Here is a 17,965-nt window from a genome sequence, read left to right on the forward strand (position 1 = left end):
AAGTACCTCGCTGCCTTATGTACTTGCGAGTGGTCAAGGACCTGAGGTGAGACGTGGACTTGACAAGACCAGTTGACCTCATAGAGACTGAGAAGCCAGAGCCTAACCCCACCTAAATACTTGTACCTTACTTACTTAAACTTAGGTACTTTACTTAGGTACGTACTTCACCCGTCAACTCGTCCGTCCCAACACCGCCGCCAATCCGTCTAACCTACGTCGAAACCTCGTTGATTAACCACCATCGGCATATTAAACTTGCCCATTTGCTTGCTGCACTCTGCCTCTCAGCTGGCATAGTGTCTCGCTGGTCTTTGCAACACTCTTCCTCCCGCTTCATCTGAATTGACACTCACAACGACGTGCAACACCCACCACATTTGTTATTAATTAGCTTTCGAGAGTCCGCCTCGACCCCTCCGCCGATTATCCGCCACCGCCTCGACATCCAACATTGAAACTCCAAAGTCATATTACTCGGGACAGCGCCGACAAAAAGTAATATTTTTTACCCCACCAAGCTAAACTCTCTTATTAAAGATGAAGCGCTCACGAGAGCCCGAAGAATTTCTAGACTCCAATTTCCAAGACGGGGATGCAGAGCGGTTTGAATTTCGAGACTCGAGCATACCCACCGCCAAGATATCACAACTTGACATTGCAGTCCAAGACGAAGACGACGACACACCCACAATGAAATGCTCGCTGCCTCCTCACAAAGAACCAATTCCTTTCAGGTCATACCAGGAATACGAATCACACTATAGTATGTTTCACACAAATCGATGTCTCGAATGCCGCAAGAACTTCCCGTCAGAACACTTGCTTGGAGTACACCTTGAGGAATATCACGACCCTCTTATTAGAGTTCGAAGAGACAAGGGTGAACACACTGTAAGTCCTCATCTATATCGCCGTGTCGATTTTATTTCAAAAGACGTCGTCGACAAGGAATTCCCGCTGACATGTGCGCGCAGTTCTCCTGCTTCGTAGAGGGATGTGAACGCAAGTGTCTCACTCATCAAAAACGCAGGCTGCACATGATCGACAAGCACATGTATCCGAAGAACTTCTTCTTCGGCGTCACCAAGGAAGGTATTGACGGAAGACGTTCACTCCTGGTCGAGGGTGATCACCATCGACGGAGATCATCAACAGCCTCGATATCACAGGAATCACCGCGCAGGGCAGGCATAATCGAAGAGCAAGAGGCCGGATCAAAGCGTGACGGCAAAAACAACAAACCACTATTCTCAGATACTGTCAAGGAAACGCCATCCAAAGGGCAAAATGTGGATGCAGACATGGCAGATCTCACAGGGGCCATGTCCGCGCTACAGTTTGTCCCTCCCAGCATTCGATTCGGCCGTGGTGGCCGAGCAGGGTTCTCAAAATCATGAAAGAAAGTCACGAAAGAGTGACTGCATAATGATAATGATCAGTAACCAATACTTATGGTTTAATGATAATCGGTCAAACGAAGGATTGTCTACCTCTTGTGTCCCCTCATTTTGAACTTGTGTGTATCCATCAACCAGTTCGCATTCGTCCGCAAAATCCCCCCAGTTGTATGTAGTTCATAAACGCCAAACGCCGTGATACATCATTTGTACGTGAGCCCGTTATATTGCATATTCCATCTCAGTCACTCGATGCGCACCCTCTGCATCCACAGTTGACGCATTGAACGTCTCGACTCTCCTTGATTTCGACTCGAGGGACTCTACAGATGCACGTGCTGTTAAAATTGGTCTCTTTCGTCTGGACACACCGAAGACAGCAAAGCTAGCAGCATATTAGCAAAATATGTCCATGCAATTCTCTCGAAACGAATCAAGGCTTACCTTCTCGTAACCCTGCTTCTTCCATTTTGCGATCAACATAGCATCCGCGTACCCATTCTTCAACAGCCAGTCGTACAGCTGTTTGCTGATGGCTTCCTTCTCATAGTACAAATCATACACGTATCGACTCCGCTGATGTGATATCTGGAAAATCTCCCACTGTGCTTGATGTTTTGGTCCAGGAGGAGGAGGTTTATTCTGGGCATCCTTCATTTTGTTCGCGAAGATGAGCAGGTCATCTTCGATGTCGCTAAAGCCTTCTGGCGGCGGCTTTCGTTTTGAAGAGTGTCGTATCGCAGGCATGATACTTTGTGTATATGGCCAGTAATCTTGCTGATTTTGTGAACCACAATGGGATGCGAAGGATACCCTGAAGCTGAGCGAAGAGAAAAAGAATGCTACAAGTCCGTCTAGTCGCTGCCCAGGGTCGCTATCAGACTGTGGCGTCAACTCCAGGTGTGGCGGGTACATCACGTGACTGGAGATTGGAGACGGCGTGTGCGGTGCACCTCGTTTGACAGTTCAACGTCACAGGACAGTCGTCTCCAAGTTGAGAAGCATTGACTGCCCGCCATGGCTATCACGCCGACCCAATTCGCCAAAAAGACGGCACAATGTACGCTCCCCGCCTTCGCGTTTATTGCGGGTGTGCTAACAAGTTGCGTAGCGGCCAACTGGTCGGATGCGAAACGTCGAGTTCTCTCCTCCTACCGCGAATGGATCCGAGCTGTACGTCCTCCCATCGCCAATTGACAACCTGTCACGCGAATATAGTATACTATGGGGGTTTATTTCCAAACGGGGTCGATATCAGTGGACAGAAAATTTTGTCATGTATGGCACGGCACACAAACCGCTAACGAGGCATCTCAGGCTCCCGAGATCCAAACCATGTATAACATGCCCTTGCCCATCTCCGCGATCCGAACGCGGGTCCGTCAGGAGTTTGAGCGAAACCGATACGCGGCCAAGCTTCCTGTTGTTGATGTGCTCTTGTTCAAGTCCCACGCCGAATATCAGGTACGCTCCTTACGGGACGAGTCTCGAGACGGTGGAGAGTTTCATAGGCTAACGGGTCGGGAAAATAGGAGATGATGAACTTCTGGAAGCAGACCACTCACGTCATGGCCTACTTCAAGGAGGAGAACTTTAGAGGAGACAAGAGGCTGCCATCGAGCTTCATGGATGGATTTTTGGAGGTGCGGCAACCTACATACATATGACCAGAAAACCCAATAATACGCACCAATTACAGATGCTGACCTTCTTCACAGGGGCGAAATTAGACAATAGCAGAAACTGCTGTGTATATAATTTTCCTTTATAAAGAGACTTTTATGCAAAGAACGCCACAAGCTCCTTCTATCCCAGCCACCAGACGATTTGATCCAGGTGAACTTTGGTGACAAGTGAAAAACATGTTGAAAAGAGAAGAGGAATCAAAATCCCCACAAATGTGCCACAATGTTACACCCAGAAAATAAATCAATGCTCAATGCCATTCTCCGCATTGAATGCTTGTCTCTTGGTCCAGAATTCGTCGGAAACCACATCACACACATCCTGCAGGTCCGCCAATCCTTTCTTCAAAGCATCCACCGCCGTGCCCGCTATCAGATTCAATCAGCAAACAATCATCCCACTGTTGGAATCTCGACTACAGGCAAAGGGGGGGGGGAAGGTGGGGGGGGGGGGGGGGAATACATACAGTAGGTCTGAATTCGAATGTTCATCTTCGGCTCAGACGGGTGAGGAATGGCATAAGCGCAAAACTCAACATCGGGGCTGCAGAAAATAGTCAGTACATGACGGCGTGTATTGGCGCACGCACAACAACACTCACTTTTTCATGATGATGTACCGCAGCGCGTTACCGAGGGTATGTCCCTCGTCCGTAAACTCAAACGAGGCAGCCGTGTCTGTAGAGCCGGGCAGCTGTCAAGTATTAGCAAGGCCATGCTCATGCTGCTGCAGCCTGTCGCGGCGGAAATCGTACAATCTTGACCCGTTGCGGCTCAGTCTCCTCCTCCTCCTCCTCCTCCTCCTCCTCCTCCTCCTCCTCTCCCTCTACGCCGTCTCCCATTTCGGCATCCTCGACGGTGGCTGATTGTGCGGAGGGCGGGACATCGTCCATGTCTGCGTCTTGCGACAAGTCTTGTGTCTTCCTTGTTGTACGGCCAGGCATTTTGGCATATATCGGGGCACCAAAATTCTCGGCTCACCCCACCCAGAAAAACAGAGCACTTTTGAAAAAAAAAAAATTGGTAGGCCTTCAAGGAGTAGAGTGTGGGTGCTCTATGAGATGAGTTCACAGTGCCTGTGAGCCTCGTGGTTTGCGCCTTGTCCGGATTTTTTGGCTCTTTGATGATGAGATTCAATTATCCAGAATTTTTGACGTCGATACGGCGGGACCAGAGTGTGGCGCTGGGTGCCAAGACGGGGAACTGCAAAGGGACACAAATATATGACAAAATAGTAGCTCGGTTTTTCAATCATCCGAGCTTGGCCCGGGTAGCTCAATGGCTAGAGCGTGGGACTTTTAATCCCAAGGTTGGGGGTTCGAGACCCCCCTCGGGCGTCAACTTTACTTTTTGTCTTTGTAACCGATTCTGTGGTCGTCCGTGGGCTTGTCTCTATTTTTTTTATTTTTTTTCTATGTCTTGACAGGAATGAGATGTGGTGCGTTGTCGTTCGCCTGTTTCTCCTGCTACCTCATCCACGACACGGCAGATGACTGTCGAATTCGCACGTGTTACATGGCACCGAGGCCAATTACCGAATACTTGACGTATTAGATAGAAATATATGCGCTAGGTATCAAACTCAAACTAATATACTCGGTATGAAATATAGTGACAGTGTTGGCGGTTGCTATTCGGGGATATAGGGTAGCATCTATCCGTTTATCCGTTTATCCGTTTATCCGTTTTCCCGGCGAGCACTCCATCCCAGCACCCAATGCCGCGAACCGAGACTCTTTGACTGCGTGGTGAGGGTGAAGTCACTCGCTACCGCTACCTCGGGTTGGTTGTGCATTAGTTACGTACGCACATACATATTGACAATGGAAGTGCGTCATGATCGGGTTGCTTGCTGGCCCCCTGCGCAGACAGGATGATCCGAACTCTTTGCTCTGTGCACACACACTTGACGTAGGCGAAACAAGCCCCACGGAAGAAAAAAGAAACCAAACTCGAAAGCCAAAAAACAGGTTGCATGCTTACAACATGGCTCGGTGGCAAACAATGTACTCCATACATACAGTATGACAGGACACTCGTGATCAACAGACATGGCAAGTGACTGCCTTTGCATGAAACGTCGCAGTCGCCAATCGGAACCGTGTCTGCAAGAGTGGAGGGGGGATCCGGGTGCGCGGGTGTCCTAGTGCTGTCACTCTGCCTCTCAGCCTTCCAGTGGCACCTTTGGCGCCCGCCGCAGTATTGACACCAACAGACGATCCGCATTTCACAAATGCCCATCAACTCGTCCCGCAACGCCATCAGCATTCACGGATGAACGACATCGACCCAAGGCAGCTTTGAGGCGCTCGAGGGCTCGGAACAGGCTGACAAGGGGGACTGGAAGTGCGCCAAGGGCCGTAAGGCAGTGCCGCATTTGACCCCACTGTTGCAACGTCGACCTGAGACGTCGTCGTCTCAGGTCCAGCCCACCGACGGGACAGGGGATGCGGGCCCCTGAAGGGAAAGTCAAGTCTGGTCTGGTAATGCTGAGCTGGAAGTTACCGAGGGCCAGGCTTCCTGATTGACGACAGCATTTTCAAAGACAGAGCCACTTCATGTCAATGTCATGAAATGTGTTAGCGAGGGCCACAGTGAAAAACAGAGACCTCAGTGGATAGTTATTATTACCCGAGTCGTCGTCCCAAAAAAAAAAAAAAAGACACCAGACCCGTCTGCCATTGACGCCTCCCTGTCACCTGGAACAGCAACTCATCACCAACAGGCCCAACCTTTATGCATCACCAGAAACAAACGCAGACCGCCTGTTCCGTATGGAGCACGGAGTGTCAAATGCACGTCTGGCTGCGACTCGCGCGGCACTCGTCGCTTCACTTACCCATGAGCATCTTTGTCAAGTCTTGGGTCTTGACAGGCGGGGTCTTTTTAGTCTGAAGATTGGTGTGGTGTCCATGTCTGGACTCTGGTGCCATATTCGAGGGACCTGGTCTCGCTTGGAACCCAGACTCTCGACCCCCACGGACAGAAAACGGCCATGGGTGGTGGATGGGTCTAGCAGGAGGGGAACAAGGAGAAAGGAAAGCTTCAGGAATCAGGACCCAAGAAACCAAAAAAGAAGCTTTTCGCCATCATGACTTAATACTACGGCACTACCCTTGGCCCAGGGTACGGTGTGCTATCATCGGTGTGTACGGAGTAACCACTCCGTATTGCAAATGGGCACCTAGCCTTGGATCTTTATGCTATTAATCTTGCTTGCTATATTTTCGCCTGCACCGAAGCTAACTCGCCGTATTCTCCATGTCATTGCTCGATAATCGGGGCAATGAGAAACATTGTACAATGCGTTGGGCTGTGCTCCATACCCGACGGCAATCTCCGAGCTCTGGCTACAATTACCGAGTGTCCTCTTTTTCGACAGACAAAGCATCCGCTGTTTTGTGAATTGGTCTTCTCTCGCCGTGGCTAGGGTATGAGTACTACTAAGAGTATGTATGTACTCCGTAGCCACGAGGTAGTGGTCCTAGACACACTAGAAATGTGGCTTCGCTTTTCCGTCTGGCAGAACGGAGTAGGAGACAAAGAAAAAGCAAGCTGGGGATTAATATATCTGGCCTTCACTATCAGTCAAAATTGGCAGCGAGGTGCCGGAATACACAATACACAATCACCCTGGAGGCCACGCAAGGAGTGTCTAGGATATTTGCACCGGCAAATAGTAAGCGCTGAGGTGAACAAGATTTAGCGAGAATCTCACGTCACCGGCAATCATCTCTTTAGGCCCCTGTACGTTCTTTTTGTTTGTAACACAAGCGTGGGATCTGGATAACGGATAGGGCCGCGGACGTCTTTCTTGGCCGGCCACTCGCACGTCCTTCCCCAAGGTCTTGCCCTGCGGTCAATCCATCTTGATGAAATTACCACCATCATCCATGGAATGACCGTCGCTCGTTGGGGACGGGAGGGCCAAGAAATCATGTTGTACATACGTACCTCCTGCGCCATGTGCGACCCATGCTGGATATATCTGTGGCCCCAAGTCCGGATCGTCACGTCAGTGTCATAAAACCACAACTGTCACTGTAAAGAATGATGAGAATTAGCATGAATATGATTCTTTGCGTGTTCCAGCATGATGAGAGTTTTGGTGGAACAGACACCTCGATGCTCGCAATCACGTCCAAGTCAGCATCTCAAGGAACTGAGCCTCGAAAATCGTGGGCCTATACGCTCCACGACAGACAATTAAAGAATACGACTCGATAATGTATTCAGTCGAGGAGCCAGGGCCATTCGTTGGGCCATGATTAGATTGGCACTTGGTAGTCCAGTCGAATACATGAATCGTGAATACCATTGATAAGCACTGTCAATGTCAGTGGCAGCCAATATCATGTAGTATATTCCATCTGTGATATCGTGTCTTCACGAAGCCAAGCCATGGCGACCCGACATGCCGCACATATCATCAACTGATGATTTCTCCTCATACGCCGTTGCCTGTCATGCCGCGATCGACTCTAGTGCAGTTCGTTAGACTGACCCACGTGGATCATGGTCCCATGGATGAACCTTAACCAAGTTGGCACCTTGACTGCTTCCGTCGTTGTCCTACTAGATGGGGAATACTGACAGCTTCGGACCTGCATGTAGCATGGCGACAACCAAAAAAAGTCTCGCAAATGTATGAATCATCTTTTCGTGCGTCCTATGCTCTGTGAAATTGTTTCCGAATCGGCGCTTCATGTTTAGTCTCTCGCTTCTTCTTCTTCTTCAACTTATCGCCAGACTGGTGCTTTTGGTCTTCCAACGCTTCTACTTGGGGATTTGATGCAATAAGAGGAAATTAGTGCCAACTCGTTACAAACATATTTCGCCAGAAACTTGCTATTCAACTACGTACTATCGACCCCATGTTGAAGTTCCCTGGAAGATTCATACACTAAGTAGCCTATTGAGGAGAGGGCCGCCAACACTCTGTGGCAAAATACATATGTAGATAGTGCGAACATGCACCGGTCTATCATAGCGCAGTGGTGATAATGCCAGGATGTCATATCAAACACTTTTTGTCTCAGGCCGGGCTGTGCTGGAATTCCTGAATAAACATATTTGTGTCCGTTCTACTGATATTTGCCGCAGCTATTCCGTTTGATGATAGGTCTAATTATTCCCAGGAGCGAATTGATAATTGGACGCTGCGTTGCGCAAGCGGCGAAATCACCTGACAGTAATTCTTCGGTCTCGCTATGCGAATGGTGCTGAATATCGACTTATGGGAAGCCTTCCTAGAGCAAACTTCAGTGCAGGTGGCTTGTCCGGGTTCGAGTGGGTGGATTCCCAACTGGGACTCGTTTACCTTGGTCTGGACATGTTTGGGGTATGGTGCGCCGTGGTCAAACGATAAACCAACTAGGCTCCTGGCTTGTTTGTTGTTTGTCTCATGGACCATCGTGACCAATAAGGTGATCCAATCAAAGAATAGAGCGCCGATTCTTTCCAGGGGCTTGAGGTGCGGCTGCAGGAGATGATGGAGGGTGGCGGCGTCTGTGAGGATGATGCTAAGTTGAAGGTAAAACAGACTAGACCGCGGCAGTGGGACGGAAGACCAACGCCCCGTCTAGTGAAGTCAACTCTTTCGGCGACCTTGAACAAGGGATGCCGCGAGGCAATCCGACGCTGTGACTTCTTGGCGGCGATTCGTGTACATATTCAAAAGGAAGCCGACTCGTGCTCAACATGCGGCGGAATGCCCAGAGGATGTCGTGTTATTTGCCTGGACGCAGCAGGGTTAGGAGGGGAAAACGGGAGAACAAACATCTGTTTGGAGTTGGATTTCCTTGCAAGAAAATACCAGACGGTTATCCTGGATATTGAATCTTCGCCCAGAAGCTAAACCATGCTGAACAATAACTGAAAGAACAAAAAGAAGTTGAGGCCTGGGCGAAGACGCAGTAGCCACGACAACAACAGCCGAGCATACTCCGTACCCCGTACGGAGTAGTTATATGCTGCCCAAATATCGATTTGGGCCATGAACTCTTGGTCCCTCCCATCTCTACTAATTCGTGTCGATGTCTGGAACCGGGCCAGCTGACAGAGCATGAGTAAAGCATTTTTGTCGTCATACGACGTGCGGAACTTGGCGTCTGGGTACTCTGTACTGCTGTGTCACAGACAGGTACGTTGGTGGGCTGCGAGTTCGTTCACAGATGGCATATTTGATGCTGGAGTTGAATATCTGTCAAATTCTAGTCATGGTTGCTTCGTGTCGATCTGCGTCTTTGTCTCTGGTGGTGCCCATGGAGCCATAGAGCAAGTGCCGTATTGCAGCTTAGCAGGGAAACGAGAAAGTCGACTAGTAGCAGTATTCGTGTTCATGGTGGGGGAGGGGGTCCGTTCTGGACTATTCCTGGCGATGGTCGAGTTGGGATGTTTGGTAGAGTCCCTGGCGTCCCGTCTGATGTCGCACTTTGGTGGAGCTGCTCAGCCTGGATTGAAAGCTGGGGCGCCGCCTCTTCATGGCGATGGCGCGGGTTTCAGACAAGGCCATGGCGTCTGCTCCCAGTAAGATCTGCTTCTATTAGTGCTCAAAAGGGACGTAAGCATTCAGTCTGAAAGCTGGGCGAGAAGGGAAGACATCTGTGACGAGTTGTGATGAGCCAAAAACACCTCGCTCTAAAACACATAACCAACCATTGTGCGTGTTTGTTGCTTGATATGTCCAGTAGTACTTCCGTATTGTCTTGTACGATCGAATGAGCATGTCGAGTACATAAGTGTCTTTGGTAGTATCTTGTTCCAGTTGACGGCAGCCGCGCTTATTCCAGCCACTGGCACTAGCAACGGAAAACTTGGGGACCTGACCGCTCGCACAGTCAGTTGGAGTCGATCTATGCCATCTTGTACTCCCTAGCCCATGTTCCGTACTTGTGTATAATATAATAGGTTGATATGTGGTTCTTGCTGAGATCCGCATTGGACTCCTAGTTGAGATTAGCTTCGGCTAATAGGGGCGATTTGTTGACTGAATACACTCCGTGCCGTGATAACCAATAGTACTTTCTTTGTCAATGCGACTGCCGGCCATACTATTGGTGCAGGCGACGGACCAGGCATAGAATAATCTCAGTATTTTTGCATTTGGGTGACTTGGGACAAAGAGCCACCCCCTTGACCAGCAGAGACCCCCCCAGAACCCCTCGGCTTTGGCCAGGCGGCATCTCTTGATATGTGTACCAACTTGACAAGAGATGTTCCAATTGTAATATTATCGTGTACTTGGCAACTTTGTTGTAGTATGTACTTTACTTTATTGAAGTGCTGTGTGACCCATGGCGAGCCCAGACGACGCTTGTGCTGGCTGGCTGACTGGCTTGCGGTGCCTTGGGGTAATCCCTGCGCTTTGTGCTGCAAACTGCCCCCTCCTGGTATCCTGGTGTGCATGCGATCTCATCATCCCATGCTCACTCCCCCCTTGGTCTGTTTGGCTGCAGTCCATTGCTTCAGGATCCTCCAGGACCAGCACCAGTCGCAGCTTGTGCGAGCCCACTCTGTCCGTCTCAGTGTTTTGATACTCTCGTTGGTGGTTGGAAGGACTGCCGTGGTTTTCGGAGGAGCATTGCTGGATTGGATTGGATTGTACCGTCGACAAAGCCCTTTCTTTGCTCTAGTCTCAAGCACGGAGTACTCCTGGATGCTCCTGACTCTGCGCTGCTCGACGCCTCAGAGCTGCTCGGCTCCTTGCTCCTTCTTTATCTTTAACACTTCATCCTCAAGATCCCTCCTTCCTCCCCTCCTCTCCTCTCCCCTCTCCCCTCCCCTCACCTCCTCCCCTCGCTCTTTCCCTCGTACTCCGGTGCCGTCTCGAGATTAATCTTCACCACCAAACCCACCGGCGTCATCGCGAATGGTAATTTGTCTGTTATCTTGTCCGCCTCGCTCGCCAGTTTCGCCGCAAAGACGCTGCTTGTCGCCTCTGCCGCACCTGCAGTCCACGCTTTAACCCTGTGCTGTGTGCCTCGCTAGTCCGTTTTCACTGACGACGGGCCCTTGGCTCCTCCAACGTCGACCACTCGCTGAACTCGCTCCCTCTCGCGCCGACAATCTCGAACCCACCAAGGCCAACCACCACATCCACCACAACCACCACAACCACCGTTGTGGCTCACCACTGGAACGCTGCCATCTCATTGATTCGCCCATAAAAGTCCGCAACCGCCACCCCTGCGTGTTTGAGCCCGTCCACCAGGTGCCATTTTGCGGGCATCTGCATCGTGTTGCATTCTGGGCCTTCGCCCGGCGCTTCTCATTGTCATTGTCGCTCTCTTCTCTCTGCTTTTTTATCAGCCAACTTGTCGACTCTCCCTTTCTGGCCTGCACGCACGTAGCGGGTGTATTGTGCTTTCCGTCACATCCCTCGCCTCAGAAAGTCTACGTTGCGCCAGGTCTCATACCTGCATCGTCTCGATATTACACAAAGGTGACCGCTGACCCGGCACTTTGATGTTGTGGGATTTTCAAAACACGGTCTCGGTAACAATTCTTCCAAAAGGGGGAGGAACTTTTTTTTTTTCGATTCGCATTGTGATATTGATTGCGTTCGTGTCACCATTTCCGAAGAACAGATCTCTTACCGAGGCTAGGATCCCGACCACACAGACCGCAAAGCAAGAGTTTGAGTTCTGCTAGCTGCTGAGCCGGTAGTCACCACTGGCCCGCAATAGCACAAGGAGACGACTGGTGATAACACCGCGACTGGGCTTTGACCCGCGCCTCGCTCATACTCCCTGGAAACGATAGTGAAGCACACTGGCTCTTCAATTTACCGACAGCTAGAAGATAGTGTACCCAGTCACCCCGGCTTAACTTCCATCGCGTGGCTAGTTCATTCAACATATCCCATATCAGCTCCTCCAACTTCGGGGAAATTCAATCAATATGAGTGCCGCGATCGCGATGGCGCCATCTCCAGCTCCCCACGAGAGGCCGCCTTTTTCTGCCACCGATGTAGTTGCTTCTGAAGCATCCGGCAGCACCAAGGTTACTGGTCCGACATCTCCCACCCATAGAACACCCACAACCGCATCAGGGCCTAATGGCAAGAGCACGAGCGCTGGTCCCCAGAAAAATGGCGATAGAGGCAGCCCCAAGGGATCTGGAGCATCCTCAGGTGCAAAATCCTCGCCGAATGGCCCGTAAGTTGCGCAGCCAACACGAATTTATGTGCCAAATCGAGTTCGATTTTTGACTAATCAATTTTCTCACAGTAACCGTAATGAAATAGGCCGAGCCAAGGTGATTGTGAAAAAGGAACCCGGATCTCCAACACTACCAAATATGAAACCTCGACCGCGGCGGTTGGACCTGTCCAAAAACACCCTTTCAACACCCAACAACCCAGCCTCAGCAGTGCCTATGTCAGCCCGTGACAGCCTGGGGATTCAAGAAGTAGGCATCGCCTGCCTATCACCTGGATTTGTGACGCAGGACCCAGTTATGAAGGAGCAGTTGCAAAGAAGCATGTCTGTAAGAGAGCAGCAGCGCAGCATCATCGAACAAAGGTTACAACAGCAATCTGCGAAGGGAGAAGGTCCCAGCGATAGGGACAAAGATGCGCTCTCAAACTTTGCCGCCAAGACACCTGGCATGTCTCGCAGAGGAAAAGCGCCCCCTGGGCTCTCCATTGTAGCACCATCTCACGAGCACTTTGCCAATGAGCGAGTGATTCAGTCGGCACCGCTTGGTCGCAGCTTCACTGGCCCTCAACATCACGCGTCAATGTCACGTCAAGTTGTCAATCACCCTTCACATCTGTCCAGCAACTCACATATTCACCATGTTCCTGCTAATCAGACAAATAACCGCCTGCCCCCGATCAGCGACGTCTTCGGGCACAGTGCTACTGCCCATCCAGACAACGCACCGCCGCCTTTTCAACGAGGAGCTCCTCTGGCATCCCCAAGTCTGCATTCAGCACACCAACAGCCTCCCTCATCTGGCCGACCAAGGGAATACAAGTCTGCCGAAGAAGCACAACACGAACTGGCTGGAGGAAGACCTGAGTTACTCCCAAAGATCGTCCATTATGGTGGCCACCAACCTCCCACTCCTCCATCTCCTGCCGCGGGAAGTCGACAACTTGATGGCAGCCGAACTTCTACCAAACGCCGCACTAGAGCTGAGTACGAGGAAGGTGCAAGCCCTCCACTGGGTTACGGGCCATCTGCAACGAAGCGAGGACCGTTTGGTGAGGGTAGAGACAGCCCCGAGACACAGCGCGCAAAGAAGGACGAATTTCTTCGCCTTTGCTCAAGGGCATGGGACCTATTTCACTCATAATAACGGCTGCCGCGTTGCAACATGGTGAAACTGCTTATGTGTTTGCTTATATACAGCTCAGTCGCCTAGCCATTATGGCCATTCAGTCGCCACACGTGCATTGCCGTTGATGGCACCATAAAGCTGGCAGCAGGGGCAGTGTCCTGGTCTCGTGCAAAGATGTCATGTGTTTTAGATATTATGGCTGCACGATACATATTTTTATACATTAATCGACTCTGCACCTCCGGCTACTGTTAATATTCAGGAGAATCATAGCGGAGGATAGAAAATTCCGTGCTGGGCATACTATGTTCTCGACCTGACGCCACCCAGCGTCCTGACAACGGTGGATTTTGAGACTCTTTGTTTCGCAGGGTCGTTGTCTTTATCTATTTTTTACTCTTTGTTCCTGACACCCTTTGGGTGTTTCTCATTTCTTTTTCACACTTCTCACCTTTCGCCTGCTTGAATAGGAAGCAGGAGGCTGGATCATTGTCGAATATCTGCTACTAGTTTTCGAGTTCGGGATTATATATATACCTTTATGGTGGGCTGATGGTCTGTGCGCAGAACTAAGATTCGTATTTTTGGGGAGCAACTTACATGCTACTTGACATGAGCAAACGGTAAGGGGCGGATGAACTGTGTAAGGCGACAATGGGGCAAGGGGTGGGATATTTTGGAAATGGCGGGTAGCCTCGGTCTACATAATATCTTACCGGAGTTGGATAGGTCAATTGACAGAGGAAATTCCACACCCGCCAGCAATTTGTTTCCTTTGAGGATGTCAACCAGCACTACACGATTATCTAAGTGAAGACAAGGTGGCCATGCCACCGGCCAAGGCGTGGATGTATTCAATACCGTGACGCTACATACATACACTGGCCTCTGCCTGAACAGTTCGGTACATCACCGACCAGACCGGCAAGAAATTAGAAGGTTTCAGGAGACTCGAGGGGTCTGGGGTTGAGTAGTTAGTTCCTGGGTGAATAAAAGTTTCATTATCGGTGATCAAACTCTGGGAAAACGTTAAGTGGACTACACCACGGTGTTTTTAGCTGACTGGAATTGAAACTGGACTTATTTTGGGGCAGCTTAACTGGTCAAGTATATTGAACATATCTGCGCGGCTGTGCCTGACGATTACTTACGCACATGCAACCACCTGACCTTTGAGAATGCGCCATTGCAAAGCTGGCATGTAAGGGTACAGATGAAGTGATACTGAACGCATTGGGGCAATCATCGTGGATATGTGCGAACAAGAAAGCAGCGTAGTGGTAAGACTCCAAGGCATCGAATTTCCAAGGGCTATGTACAGACAGCGATACTCGAACGTGTGATCAAACTGCCCAGGCATTCTTCTCATCCAACCATTGACAAGAGTTCATACACCATTACCCTGTTGTTGGTGGCATATCGATGATTCAATCCGAAAAAGTCCCAAGTCTTCCGGTAATAACAAATAAGCCAGTCAGCCATCCATGCCCTATTAGCAGAGGATTAAACCCCGGTTTACCAATCCTGCATGTCCTGAAACAGAATGAAGCCTCCCTCCCAAGCCTCGTAGCTCCCTCTAAGCCAATTCTTCAACCTGAAGAATATAAATATAACCCAGGACATTAAAGAGTACGCCAAAGGTATCGCTTGCGGAGAATTGTGCCACCGAAATTAAAGAAACAAAGGGGGGCAAGAAAAGGGGGGGGCTGGTAAAATAACGCCAAAACGCCGTTGCTCGGTGGTGTATCGACAATGAAACGACCTTTTTAAAACCGAGGAGAGAGCCAATAGCCCCAAGAGCAAAAAAAAGGGACACGAAATATAGGATTGTAATATCGGGACAAAAGTATGTCGTGGTAAAAATATAAATCAAATTTGAAATAAGTGCATGTATGGCCGTAGATGAAGAAAAGTCATCAAGTCGTTATATCGGTCATTCAGTTCGAATAAGAGAGAATACCCACAGGGATGGCTATGTCTTGGTGCAGTTGATCCCAGCGGCGCCGATCAAAGGGTTAGGGTAGGAGAGCCTGCAAGATGACTTGGCCAATGTTACTGTTGTAAATTGTGCCGGCCATCAGATTGCAGTCCGCCATGCCAAGGCAGCATGACGGACGGGGTGTTATAGACCCTCCTCTCCAGCCTTGCATAGTTTGATTTCGCGAACCCACTCCGATTTGAGAACCTGAGCAGCTGTTAAGCGGCGGGTGGGATGGGGATCCAGAACTGAGTATATAACGTTGCGGCATCTTGCTCGATGTAGCGACTCAATGGGGCCATAGCCCTCTTCGTCACGCCGGCCCTCGAGATATCGAGCGTAGAATTCATCCTCGTCCTTCTTGGCTACTCGCCAGAGATGACGGCCGGTCCGCATGGCCATGTAAATCACACCACAAGCCCACACGTCGACGGCGCGAGCATCGAATTCTTTGTCCGTGTACTCCTCTGGGGAGATGTATGGGGCCGAGCCACATAGTCCAGATACCATGTGAGCATCTGTTTCCCAAGCCATCCGGAAGCATTCGCCGTTGCCGAAATCCGTGATTTTGAGGGCACCCCTTGTGGTCAGGAGAAGGTTCTCTGGCTTGAGGTCTCTGTGGGCGACGCCCATTTCGTGGAGATACTCTACACCTCTCATCATCTGCTTGAAGAAGCAATCGGCCTCTTGAACCTCGAGCTTGCCACTTGATAGAATAAGAGTATAGAGATCGCCGCCAGAACAGAACTCCATAACTTCGCAGTAGTCGCCCTTGGCATCCTTCAGCAGGTCCAGTGTGTGAATTACGTTGGGGTGGCGCAGAGACGAAGATATACAGAACTCGGCGGTCAGGCGCTTGCTGTACTTTTTTTCGGTTTCTTCGGGTCGTCGGCGGAACTCCTTGACGGCAAAGAGCTTTTCGCTGCCTCCAAGCTTCTTGTGGGAGATTCGAACGATACCAAAGGCTCCTCGTCCAACTACTTCCTGGCATTTGCCGTACTTCTCGACAAGGGTCGAAGACACATTGGGTCCTCCTTTGCGGTCTCCCGCCTCTTCCTTTTCTTGGCGCAGCGAGTCCACCCAGTTGGATACCAGTGAGAGGTCGCTGTCAGGAGTAGCCTCTGGCTTCTTTCCTAGTAGAGATCTCCACATGTCGGAGAGCTTTTCTTGACGTCGGCTTGACTTCAAGTGATGTTCGTGGCCACCCTGGACTTCTGAATTGCAAGCGAAGCGACTGCCAAGGTCCTTGCCGGGGATAACCTTGGATGCATTTGACGGCGGCTTCTCAGAGAGACGCTCAGAAGAATCTTTGCGAGACGAAGCAGGGGATGAGGCGCCGTTCAAGGACGGGCCACGAGGCCTCCCAGCATGTTCGCCATTGCCGTTGTTCAGTTTGGGAAGGTCTTTACTTGCAAACATGCGGGTGAAGCGTTCCTTGACAGAGGACCTTTCGGAATGGGGCCTCAGGTGTGAAGATTCGCTCGCGGAATCGAAATCTTGAGCAATAAGACCGGGAGAATGTCTGGAACCGTCGTGGGATTTGATAGACGACGGTTTTGAGCTCTGCGCGGAACTAGGCTTTGACGAATCACCGGATGCGGCGGGCATTTTCGAAGTAGCAGCGCAGCAGCACTGACGTAGCGCCGTAGGTTGAGTGGCGAGTTTCGCTGTCACTGTCGCAGGCGCAAGGAACTGCGTGCGGCAGCGGCGGGCACTTGCGGGTTGAAGAGAGAGGTCAACAGTGGCGATATAAAAAGTGGTTGCGACAGGTCCCAAGGAAAAACAAGATCGAGGCCGGGGTGTAAAGGAGCAGAGTAAGAGCAAGAAGAAGAATTGAGATGCAACGATGAACTGGAATGCTCCAAGATTATGGCAGCGGCCAAGGCGAACAAAGACAAAGCGAATTAAACACAAACGGCCTCTCCCAAATGACGAGTAGGTTGGTGGCGGTGGCAGGCGGAGGCAGGCGGTGGCAGGTACTAGCAGCAAGTCGTGGCCGCGGCCGGGTTGGCTTGTGACTTGAAGGCGGGTGGGTGTCGGCGATGACAAAGCCGGGTCGGGGTGAAGGACGTGGTTCGAGGTCCAGGGCGAGGCGCGAGTCAGCAAGGCAGAGGCGACGGCGAGGTGACGGACGGCGACGCCAAGAGCCGGAGAGTGAGACGCTGGAACGGAAGACGAGAGGGCCAGAGGCAGATCAAACTCGCGCGCGGCGGGGGTTGAGTGAATAGGACGTGATTGGGACTGCAGTCAATGGTTTGGCGTCGGGTCAGGGTGTCGAGGCGGCTTGGAGGCGTCGAGGCTGTAGAGGGTGCAGAGGGGTGCCAGAGGGTGCCCAGAGGGTGCCCAGAGGGTGCAGACAGGGTGCAGTCAGTGTGCAGTCAGTGTGCGTACAGCGTGCAGCGTGCAGCGTGCAAAACGAGGCGACAGGGATGCGCCAAATGTTGCAGACTCGCAGGCTCACAGGTTCGGTGGCGTCTGGGACGGCGCTGCGAGAAGGACGACAACAATATATGTACAATTGCCAAAGCGGTGGCCGGCGTTCATCAGAGAGACTGTTCAATGCCGGGGCGTGCGAGACAAAAGACGCTGCGGACCAGAGAGGGAGTGAGGCCGAC

The 17,965-nt window shown here is 51.0% G+C and overlaps 6 protein-coding genes and 1 non-coding gene across 7 annotated transcripts; 4 read left to right on the plus strand and 3 right to left on the minus strand.

Moving 5' to 3' along the window:
• Positions 1-540: 540 nt before the first annotated feature.
• Positions 541-1,400, plus strand: znf511 (Zinc finger protein; the record flags this gene model as incomplete). Its single annotated transcript, XM_014693703.1, has 2 exons — positions 541-894; positions 978-1,400. The coding sequence occupies 2 exons, from the start codon at positions 541-543 to the stop codon at positions 1,398-1,400; spliced, it is 777 nt and encodes a 258-aa protein (XP_014549189.1).
• A 222-nt stretch (positions 1,401-1,622) lies between these two features.
• On the minus strand, positions 1,623-2,147 carry cwf14 (Pre-mRNA-splicing factor; the record flags this gene model as incomplete). The annotated part of the gene is made up of 2 exons (XM_066129745.1): positions 1,623-1,754; positions 1,845-2,147. The coding sequence occupies 2 exons, from the start codon at positions 2,145-2,147 to the stop codon at positions 1,623-1,625; spliced, it is 435 nt and encodes a 144-aa protein (XP_065985591.1).
• Positions 2,148-2,417: 270 nt separating this feature from the next.
• Positions 2,418-3,130, plus strand: nuo14.8 (NADH-ubiquinone oxidoreductase 14 subunit; the record flags this gene model as incomplete). The annotated part of the gene is made up of 5 exons (XM_014693701.2): positions 2,418-2,460; positions 2,512-2,573; positions 2,718-2,864; positions 2,933-3,043; positions 3,119-3,130. 5 exons carry the CDS (start codon positions 2,418-2,420, stop codon positions 3,128-3,130), a joined length of 375 nt encoding a protein of 124 aa, XP_014549187.2.
• A 199-nt stretch (positions 3,131-3,329) lies between these two features.
• Positions 3,330-4,029, minus strand: RPC19 (DNA-directed RNA polymerases I and III subunit; the record flags this gene model as incomplete). The annotated part of the gene is made up of 4 exons (XM_014693700.2): positions 3,330-3,454; positions 3,553-3,629; positions 3,688-3,779; positions 3,841-4,029. 4 exons carry the CDS (start codon positions 4,027-4,029, stop codon positions 3,330-3,332), a joined length of 483 nt encoding a protein of 160 aa, XP_014549186.2.
• A 320-nt stretch (positions 4,030-4,349) lies between these two features.
• Positions 4,350-4,422, plus strand: G6M90_tRNA00000009. The gene has a single exon. It is a non-coding gene; the product is annotated as a tRNA-Lys (tRNA).
• Positions 4,423-12,004: 7,582 nt separating this feature from the next.
• On the plus strand, positions 12,005-13,387 carry G6M90_00g013360 (uncharacterized protein; the record flags this gene model as incomplete). Its single annotated transcript, XM_014693699.1, has 2 exons — positions 12,005-12,243; positions 12,316-13,387. 2 exons carry the CDS (start codon positions 12,005-12,007, stop codon positions 13,385-13,387), a joined length of 1,311 nt encoding a protein of 436 aa, XP_014549185.1.
• Positions 13,388-15,494: 2,107 nt separating this feature from the next.
• On the minus strand, positions 15,495-16,958 carry hal4 (Serine/threonine-protein kinase; the record flags this gene model as incomplete). Its single annotated transcript, XM_014693698.1, has 1 exon — positions 15,495-16,958. The coding sequence occupies one exon, from the start codon at positions 16,956-16,958 to the stop codon at positions 15,495-15,497; it is 1,464 nt and encodes a 487-aa protein (XP_014549184.1).
• Positions 16,959-17,965: the final 1,007 nt, after the last annotated feature.

The sequence above is a fragment of the Metarhizium brunneum genome, chromosome 1 (genome assembly GCF_013426205.1).
Source record: "Metarhizium brunneum chromosome 1, complete sequence".
Taxonomy (NCBI): Eukaryota; Fungi; Ascomycota; class Sordariomycetes; order Hypocreales; family Clavicipitaceae; genus Metarhizium; species Metarhizium brunneum.